Consider the following 9,320-nt stretch of genomic DNA (forward strand, 5'->3'; position numbering starts at 1 on the left):
CTTGGAATGAGGAGCCATGGATCCTCCATGTGGATGGCTCGTCAAATCAACAGGGCAGCGGAGCTGGAATCGTTCTATACGGGCCAAGCGGTGTGAAACTAGAGTACACGCTACGCTTTGAGTTCGCTGCATCCAACAATGAAGTGGAGTACGAGGCGTTGATAGTCGGGCTGGCCCTAGCGAACGAAGTAAAAGCTAAGCACATCGTCATCTGCAGCGACTCCCAGCTCGTGGTCAACTAGGTTACTAGTGAATATGAAGTTCATGAGCCAACCATGGTCACCTACTTAGCCAAAGTTAGAGAGGCTCTGCTCAACTTCCAGTCATACTTCATCAAACAGATCCCGAGATCCGAGAACACTGAGACCAACGCCCTGTCCCGACTAGCCAGCACAAGCGATAACGCCATGAGAACTATGTACGTAGAGAATCTGCCTTGGCCTAACATTCTCGGGGGGGCAGGGGAGGTCACTCCTGTCGTACAAGCAGAGCCGAGCTGGATTGATCCGCTCGTGAGCTACCTACTACACGGGACCCTCCCTACAGACCGTAATGCTGCCATAAGAGTAGAGCGTCAGGCAGCCAAATACGTCATAATAGACGAACAACTGTACCGAAAATCCTACACGCTCCCTTATCTGTGCTGCTTACGACCTTCCGAAGCTGAGCTCGTGCTTCGCGACACTCATGAGGGCTTGTGCGGTGGACACTTGGGGGGTAGGGCCCTCGCCCAGAAAGCACTACGACAGGGATATTATTGGGCAACGTTGAAGGCAGATGCGATTGAGTTCGTCAAAAAGTGTGACAAATGTCAGAAGCATGCGAACATCTACCACCAGCCTGCTACCAACCTCAAGTACCTCACCAGCCCATAGCCCTTCGCACAATGGGGGATTGATATACTCGGACCATTTCTACCAGCGGCAGGACAGAGGAGGCTCTTAGTGGTAGCAGTTGATTATTTCACTAAGTGGGTGGAGGCCGAACCTCTCGCAACGATTACAGTGCGAAATGTGTAGAACTTCTTCTGGAAGAATATAGTGTACTATTTCGGGCTACCCCGAGTACTCATCTCTAACAATGGCAAGCAGTTCCAGGACATTAAATTCTAGAACTGGTGCAAAGACATGGGAATACAACAAAATTTCACCTCGGTGGCGCACCCTCAAGTGAATGGCGAAGCGGAGGTCACAAACAGAGTCATTCTCCGCGGACTAAAGGCATGCCTAGACCGAGCTAAGGGACTATGGGCAGACGAGCTGCCCAGCGTACTATGGGCTTACTGAACTACGGTGAAGACTACAATAGGCGAGACCCCCTTCAACCTCACTTACGGCACCAAGGTAGTGATCCCTACCGAGATCAAGGTCCCCACGCTACGCCTGGAAGCATACGACGACGAAGCAAATAAGGATGAGCTACACACCAACATCGACCTACCAACAGAGAGTAGCTCAGTACTATAACGCCAGGGTCAAGAAGTGGAACCTCCACATCGGAGACCTGGTTCTTCGTAAAGTCGTGGTACCTGAGCCCGGTGTTGGTAAGCTTGGGCCAAGTTGGGAAGGACCCTACTGGGTAAAGATGGTGCTTGTGGGAGGAACGTATGAGCTCAAAACCCTAGAAGGGAAGCAGATACCTCGAGCATGGAATAATGTCAACCTAAGGCAATATTACCTATAATCACTGAGTTGAGTGGACCACAAGTCTCTCTCCGAGCTTGAGCTTAAGGGCCAAAGCGCCAAGCTAACGAAAGACCTCGGCGCTATACGACCCAGTCGCCTCTTTGGCATGGGCGAACTCTAGGAGAGTGGACTATAAGTCACTCCCCCCAGCCTAAGGGCTAAGTTGCTGAGCTAAAGAAAGATCTCGGCACTATAAGACCCAATCGCTTCTTTGGCATGGGCAAACTTTAGGAGAGTGGACTATGAGTCGCTCCCCCAGCCTAAGGGCTAAAACGCTGAGCTAACAAAAGACCTCGGCCCCATATAAGGCCTAGTCACCTCAACAGCATAGGCAAAGTGCTTTTAATGCCTAAGGTGCAGGCAGCTCAGGTATGAACCCTATGATGCATAGCTCGCCCCAGCATACAACAGGTTGAACCCATTAGAGACAACCGACGTCAACTTAAGTAACCCGGGTACAGACAGGTTGGGTGTATGGCCTACTATGTTGCTCACCTCGATGTACATCATTTCGCCCCTACTAAGTACTGGGAAACAATTCAGGTATTTAGCTCGATAGCTTAATAGTTCGGGGTAAAATAACCACTTCGGCAAATAAGGTAAATTGCACGGCACTTGGCAAAAAGTGTATTTTCATTACAAAGATATATTTCACTACAAAAAGTATATAGAGTTCATTACAAAAGAGAGAAAAGAAAGAAAAAACTGAGCTCGCTAGCTCAAAGTACAAGGACTGTTCAAACTACTTGGGGGACTCATCATTCTTGCTTGAAGCCTCCACAAAAGTGCCAGCCTAGTCGGTGGCATTGGCCTCTTCAACATCATCACCCTCTTCCTCAAAGTCTGGGTCTTCGGCGGCTTGGCGGGCAACCTCTCCTGTGATTCGCAAGGTGGTGATGGCGCTTACTTCGAGCAGCGGGAACTCGTGCTTTATCAGCCACCTGCTGAGCTTGAAGCCTTTGCGGTAGGCCTCCACCAACATCCCATCGAACTCCTCCGACTTCTTGTAGTCTTCGGCAACTTTGACCTTGGCCACCTCCATAGCGTTAAGGAGGATGGATGCCAGTTCGCTCCTTGACGTCGGCCTCGAGGTTCTCTACCTGGCACTCCAGAGTCCCCTTATCCGGCTCAAGGTTTTTCACCTTGCGTAGCAACTCCTCCTTCTCGCACAGCTACCCCTCCTTCTCCGACATCAACACTTGAATGTAGTTCTTCTGAGCTATGGCATCGCTCTCCAACCGGTGGATCTGACCGCGAGCTAGCTCCAGGTTGGTGTGAGCCTCGCGGGCTGAGTCTTCGGCAGCCAGGGCCCGTTTCAGGTGCTGCTCGGACTGGTAGGTCAGGGCGTGCACGGCGGAGTTCACCTACCAAGAATATAAGTTAGTACCGACAGGGCTAAAAAAAAACGAAGTAGAACAGGACTTACCACCATAAAGTGGGTAGCGGCTCGATCTCTGAGCTGCATAGGCGTCAGCTCAGACCAATTAAAGACCTCCTCGGCACATATAGCCCCTTTGCTTTTCCGAAGGCTGTACTGCGGGTTCAGGACGCTCCGGGTTGCTCCTTCGCTCCCCGATGTGGTGACGGCTGTCTCAAGAGCGGGCTCCGCAGTCGTCTTGGGCTCTGGAGGTGGGGGGTTCTCCGACTCCTCCAAGTCAATCACCGGAGGAGCACCAACAAGCTATTTGGGCTCGGGCGTAGGAGTCCATGGAGATTCAACGCAAGCTCTCTTAGCAGCTCACTTCTTCTTCCCCTTCATCTTTCCAAAGAGCCTTTCCGCGCTAAGTTGCTCCATGGGTCCTACAACGAAGCTCGACATCAGTGGTGCTACCAAGAAGAAAATACTAGCTACTGAAATAAAATACTAACTCTAAACGAGGCGACCTACCAGGACTCAGGCTGCCCTGTATGAGCTTATCCTCAGCGATGAAGTCCTTGTAGTTGAAGCCGAGCTCCGCTCAAGACTGGAGCGTCTCCCTTGTATCCTGGTCCAACCTAATGCCGGAGTCCTGGATGGCCACCCTCTAGTGAGAAGGGAAGGGCAGCCCCGCAGGGTTGCGAACTACAAAATAATCCCGTTTCCAAACCGGGATTTTGTTGGGGAACTCATGTAATAGCTTGTAGCCCAGGCGAGGGGACAAGTAGTAGGTCCGCCTGTGCTCGGGGAGAACGCTAGAGGCATTCTTCTTTATGGAGAGGATGGAGGAGAAAATGTCAAGATCAAGAGGCAGGGCGTAGTAGAATCAAAGGGAAATTGTCCCGACCACGTTCTGGGCAGAGTTCGGGTGGAGTTGATTCATAGTGACATCGAAGTGTTTTAGCACTTCTACAATCAGGGGGATGCAGTGGAAGTCGGAGTCCAGCCGTGAGATGTTCCCCAAAAATCACGATCTCATCGTGACCGTGTTCCCAAGGGAAGTTGCCCGTAGGAAGGCTATAGGTATACTCCCTAGGAAGGTTATACCGAGCTATCAGGGCCCTAAGTCTGTCTACGGTCATAGTAGAAGGGCTGAACTTGTTCGGTATCCGACCTCGATGAGAGGTGGACGTCGAGTTATCCGAGGCCTCCCGCGCCTTGTAGGTGGACTGTACCTCGAAGGCACCTACTTGAGCCGAGGTACCCACCTCGAGCTCGTCTAAGAGACTATCGACGCTATGGTTTGACATAGCTACGAAACTGAAAATAAACTAAGGAGAAGCGAACTACAAACTGAAAAGGAGAGCCTAAGGAGACTCACCAAGGGAAGACAACCGAACTAGGGAGACTGACGAACTGGAAAACCCAAGTTGAGGCACTTAGCCGCGACCTCAAGATGAACGCTAGTGAACTTATGGCGGAGAAAATGACAGGGGTCCTCCCCTATTTATAGCCGCAATGTTCGGGAATCAACAGTTGAGATCAAGACGATCTAACGGCTCTCAAGAAAATCGGCTGCACGACCCTCGAGGTAAAATCAGTTTAGCATATTTTTTGGCATCCACGGAGTCTATAGATCGCATGACGTCCGCACGTGAACCGTACGCGACCCGGGTTATCTTTGATTGAGCCGAGCAGCAAACTGGTCCAACTGATGAACTATCTGACTGGACGGCCTGAACCTCGAGCCAAATCCACCCATCACGTCGTGAACTCCCTGCACTAGGTCAGGACCCCTAGCACGGAGAGTGGGGGGCAATTGATGGAGGGTGATTCAGCCCGACCTCATAATAGGGGGACACGTGGACATGACTCAACATAAGTGACAACTCAGCGTGACTAGTCCACTGAGATCCAACGTGGCAGCTCGCTACAAGATAATACTCTGTTACCCCGAGCTAAGATTCTCCCAAGTCGGGAGTGTCCCGAGCTGAAGGCACTTCGGGTTAAGCTCGCCAGCTTCCTAAGTTAGAATAAATTCGCCCGTCCAAACTTAAGTAGGCCACCTCGAAGGCCCTCCTCGGGTAGAAGCAGCTCGGCACAAGGCAGCTCGGCACAAGGCAGCTCGTTAGCTCGCTACGGAGCAACTCGGCATATCGCAGGAAGATTTCCTGCTTGACATCCATACCCGCCAAATCTGGAGTCTGCGCCCATGTCTCTCGCCAGGCGGCGTCGTGCCTACCAAACCTGTGGGATGACACTCGTCTGGCAGGGCCGTACTTTGCAACGGCTACCTGCACCCACCAGCTCAACTTTGGCAAATAACGGCTGCAGTAGAGAATCAGTGGTGGTTGTACCTAACTTGTCAGGATATCAGTATATAAGGGTTCCGACCCTCAAGGGCAAAGGTAATTGCGTGACCCTCACTCTAAGCTCTTTAATTGCTCTGTTACTCTCTCTCAGATACTAACTTAAGCATCGGAGTGTTCCCGCCGGGTGAGCTCCCCGAGTTCCCTTCGTCTTCTTCCTCATAGGTCTTGTCCGTCGCCAACTAGGAGTGCAGCCCCTTCCAGCTAGGAGTGACCAGGTCGCGCACCATCAGGTTCCATTTTTCGTCAAAACCAGGTTTTGGTTAAAAAATGTTGATTTGGTCAACAAACCGTTGACCCAAGTGATTGAACTATTTGAACCGTGTAATGGTTTTGATTTTTTTAAATTTTTAAATTTTTTGTTAGAACGGGCCAGCCATTCGATTTGAACAATCGGATTGTTCGACCCGGAAACTAGACCCCTAACCCATTCAATCTCCGGGTCGGTTTTAAAAACCTTATTCTTCATAGCCATTTCCCTGGGGTTGTTATTCAGCATGTGAATCGACTTGCTAATTAAGCAGGCAGGGACAACCCACTGTATGTCTGTATCTCCAAATTCAGCCCTTCCTTGGGCTCTTTTCCTGTTATTGATGTTTGTAATGTTCCTGGTCTCGCTTTTTATCCTTTTCAAGGACTGCAATCTCCAGGACTTCTCTTAGTTTCTAATCGATATTGTATATTAATCATTTTTGAACATCTAAATCCCAATGAATTTGCAACTTTAAAGACATATATCAAGTCTCGGAAACGACAGAATCCTTCCCAGAAGAGAAATAGCATGAACCACCAGATTCAGAAATATCAACTAAATACCATAAAATGAGGGGAAATAAATAATATATATATATCTGAACAAACTGAGATCGGCTTCAGTCATTGCAACACCCATTCCAATATTCTCAATGCAAGACTGTAAAGGGGTGTTTGAATGGAGCATCAACTTGCACTGACTGACGCCGAATTTGAACAAATTAAACCAGTAACATCTGCCCCGTAGGCCCATAAGCTTTATTCCAAAATTAACATGACGCTGCAAATACATATTTTAGTCAAAAAAGGGATAAGTAGACTGTAATCCACCTCAGATTTCTGGAGTGAACTGAAATATAAAAACCCTCAATATTTGTCATTTACCCCAACACATAACATCAACTGGTTCCCTTTTATCTAAAAACTACGGCTGTCTATTTCATTGGGGGCTCGTCACAAGGGAACATCAAAATAATAATGTAGAAGCAAAGAACCTTTCAGTTCCACTATACACCCAAAAGTGAGCAGGCACATGCTTAATTTAGGTCCACCACCACAACTTGCCCTTTGTTATTTTGTTTTCCAAAATTCAGCCCTTATATTTACACAAGTTTACTTAAACTTATTCTATAATTTGTATTTTACTAAAACATCCCTTATAGTTTGCAATTTATTAATTTAACCGACATTTTAATAAGAACAATCTGTTTTGTCATCTGACAATAGTAACATGATAATCTAGACTAAGTGGAAAATGTTCAAGTGCATGAACCCATGGTTGTTTATTCCAAAGGTACCCTTAAACTGAGTGAAAAATGTTCAAGGGTATAGATTTATGGTCGTTTATTCCAAAACTAACCTTTTGTATAGAAAACAAAATTGATCAAATAGAGAAAAATAGAATAGTTGTCCATGTTTTACTGAAAGCAAAGTTTCTTTTGATTAAATCTATTTGAATGGATGTTAGGATTAAAACTGTCATTTTTTACTTTCATCTCATAGAAAATTGATTAACTAAACTGATCACAAATCAAATTATGGGAGGTGTTTTAGTAAAACACAAACTATAGGGTAAGTTTTAGTGAATTCATGAAACTACAGGAGATGTTTTACTAAATGGCCCTAAATTTTATATATAACCAGAATAAAATCTTAGTATGAGATTTTATTCATGAACTAGCCGCCCCCGCCTACCTCTGCTGTTGTTTATCAATAATTGATTGATATATCTCCTTCATGCATGAACCAGCCGCCTACCTCTACTGTACACGTTATGTCATTTCTCTAACGATTATGCTATTATAAATTACACTCACTTCATTCGCTTATCTCTCATGTAAGGTTGGTGGCTAGCTTTACGAGAGCTTCTCTCACTGCCCATCTCTTCTTTATCCGATTTCTCCAAGCTAGCCTTCCAATGGAGCTTTGTTTTCCAAACATTTTGACATCTTTTCTGGTAATTAAAGCATTTCTCATCTTTGTTGAATTCTTCCCATGTGATCTTTTCCTTGTTTTCTTGTTGTGTGCTTTAATTAGTGCTGTGCTTGTAATTTATTACTAACTTCAGCAAGAAAGAAATTGGAGAGACTTCTGTATAAGTATTAATTTAAGAAAAACTTTTTTGCAGCTTGTACTTGCAGTAGCTGTATCAAGTGATGCTGCTCTACCTTCTGAGATTTACTGGAAATCAATGCTACCCAGTACTCCAATGCCAAAATTGGTTCAGCATCAATTAACATCTGGTTTGTCCACAATTAATCTAATGGCTTTTCTATTAATTAACCTAGTTTTTTACTATATTGGACATTTTCTTGTTAACGTGTTCTTTATTTTGAATATTTGCACATCTGAATTATCTGAATTCAAATCAGGTGCCTTTGTAAATTCTGGTCAGCTGCGAAATCTTGGAAAGATGACTGTAGTTCCTAGTTCCGTTAACATAAATTGGAATAAATTTCATAAATGGGGTTCTGCGAAGAAGAAGCAGGGAATAGCAGGTTTTCAAAATAAGAAACAACTGAAGAATAATAATGTTGATCCTAAAGATGTTGATTACTACTTCTTAGAGGAAAACTTGCATCCAGGCAGAAAGATGACTTTGGAGACTTCGGAGCTATCAGGAGACCATAGAGGAGCTATCCTCTTATCCCGCCAAGTGGCCGATTCAATTCCTTTCTCCTCAAACAAATTACCAGACATCTTACATCGGTTCTCAGTGAATGACAGATCAATAGAAGCAGAGGCCATGAAGGAGACAATCATGTCTTGCGAGAGGCCAGGAGATGAGATAGAAGCAAAGCGCTGTGCAACATCATTAGAGTCGATGATAGACTTCAGCATTTCAAAGCTGGGGAAGAACATCAAGGCCGTGACGACGGAATTTGAATATGGAGAGAATTATAATGGGAAGAAGAAGAAGCAGTTCATCATCTCTTCAGGCATCAAGAAAATGACTGGAAACCCAGTTGTTTGCCATGGCATGACATACCCATACGCTGTCTACTACTGCCATGTGATACGTTCCACAAGGTCGTACGTGGTTCCATTGGTCGCTGCTGATGGGACAAAAGCAAAGGCCATCGCTGTGTGCCACACTGACACTAAGGATTTCAGCCCTGACCACATAGCCTTCAAATTGCTTAACATTAAGCCGGGGGGAGTTCCTATTTGCCACTTCCTTCCAGATGATACCATTGCCTTGTTTCCCAACTAGAATTTCATATATATGACTAGTAGTACTAATATATATCTCTCTCCAGCCTTGTATGAAGTGTGTGTGTGTTTTTGCTATCTAGCTATATGTCAACCTTCGCCTATTATCTACAGATATGTATTGCTTGTGTGTATTTCACATCATTAACGGAGGGAGGATCAACTTGAAATTAAATTAGAATGTTGCAGTGTTCCTGCTTCATGTGGGGTATGAGAAAACCATAGTTTGAATACTCCTGGTGGAGTGGCCTGGGCTAAAACCGTCGATCACAATCCTCGATGTTTTAATTGATAATGTGGCCGGCCCCCACCTTGTATTGAATTAACAAAAGTGAGGGCACAACCGCACAGGCCATGATTGCACTGTGTTTTTAGCTCAATACAATGGAAAAGTAGCAAAAAACCTGTGCAATGCAAGGTAGCATGTAGAAATTAATGATAGTT

At 46.0% G+C, this 9,320-nt stretch overlaps 1 protein-coding gene across 1 annotated transcript; it reads left to right on the plus strand.

Annotated features, from left to right (window-relative positions):
- The first annotated feature begins 7,462 nt into the window (after positions 1-7,462).
- LOC104596814 (BURP domain-containing protein 6-like) lies at positions 7,463-9,051 on the plus strand. Its single transcript, XM_010258107.3, has 3 exons — positions 7,463-7,620; positions 7,792-7,906; positions 8,036-9,051. Exons 1-3 carry the CDS (start codon positions 7,582-7,584, stop codon positions 8,875-8,877), a joined length of 996 nt encoding a protein of 331 aa, XP_010256409.1. The 5' UTR covers positions 7,463-7,581; the 3' UTR covers positions 8,878-9,051.
- The last annotated feature ends 269 nt before the right edge of the window (positions 9,052-9,320 follow it).

The sequence above is a fragment of the Nelumbo nucifera genome, chromosome 5, assembly GCF_055504915.1.
Source record: "Nelumbo nucifera cultivar China Antique chromosome 5, China Antique-T2T, whole genome shotgun sequence".
NCBI classification, from domain to species: domain Eukaryota; kingdom Viridiplantae; phylum Streptophyta; class Magnoliopsida; order Proteales; family Nelumbonaceae; genus Nelumbo; species Nelumbo nucifera.

What these genes read in the sequence shown, in the direction of transcription:
- LOC104596814 (XM_010258107.3), top strand. Translation starts at nt 7,582, where the DNA reads ATGGAGCTTTGTTTTCCAAACATTTTGACATCTTTTCTG. An exon ending in ACATTTTGACATCTTTTCTG is followed by an intron (nt 7,621 to 7,791) that starts GTAATTAAAGCA and finishes ACTTTTTTGCAG; the next exon opens with CTTGTACTTGCAGTAGCTGT. An exon ending in TCAGCATCAATTAACATCTG is followed by an intron (nt 7,907 to 8,035) that starts GTTTGTCCACAA and finishes AATTCAAATCAG; the next exon opens with GTGCCTTTGTAAATTCTGGT.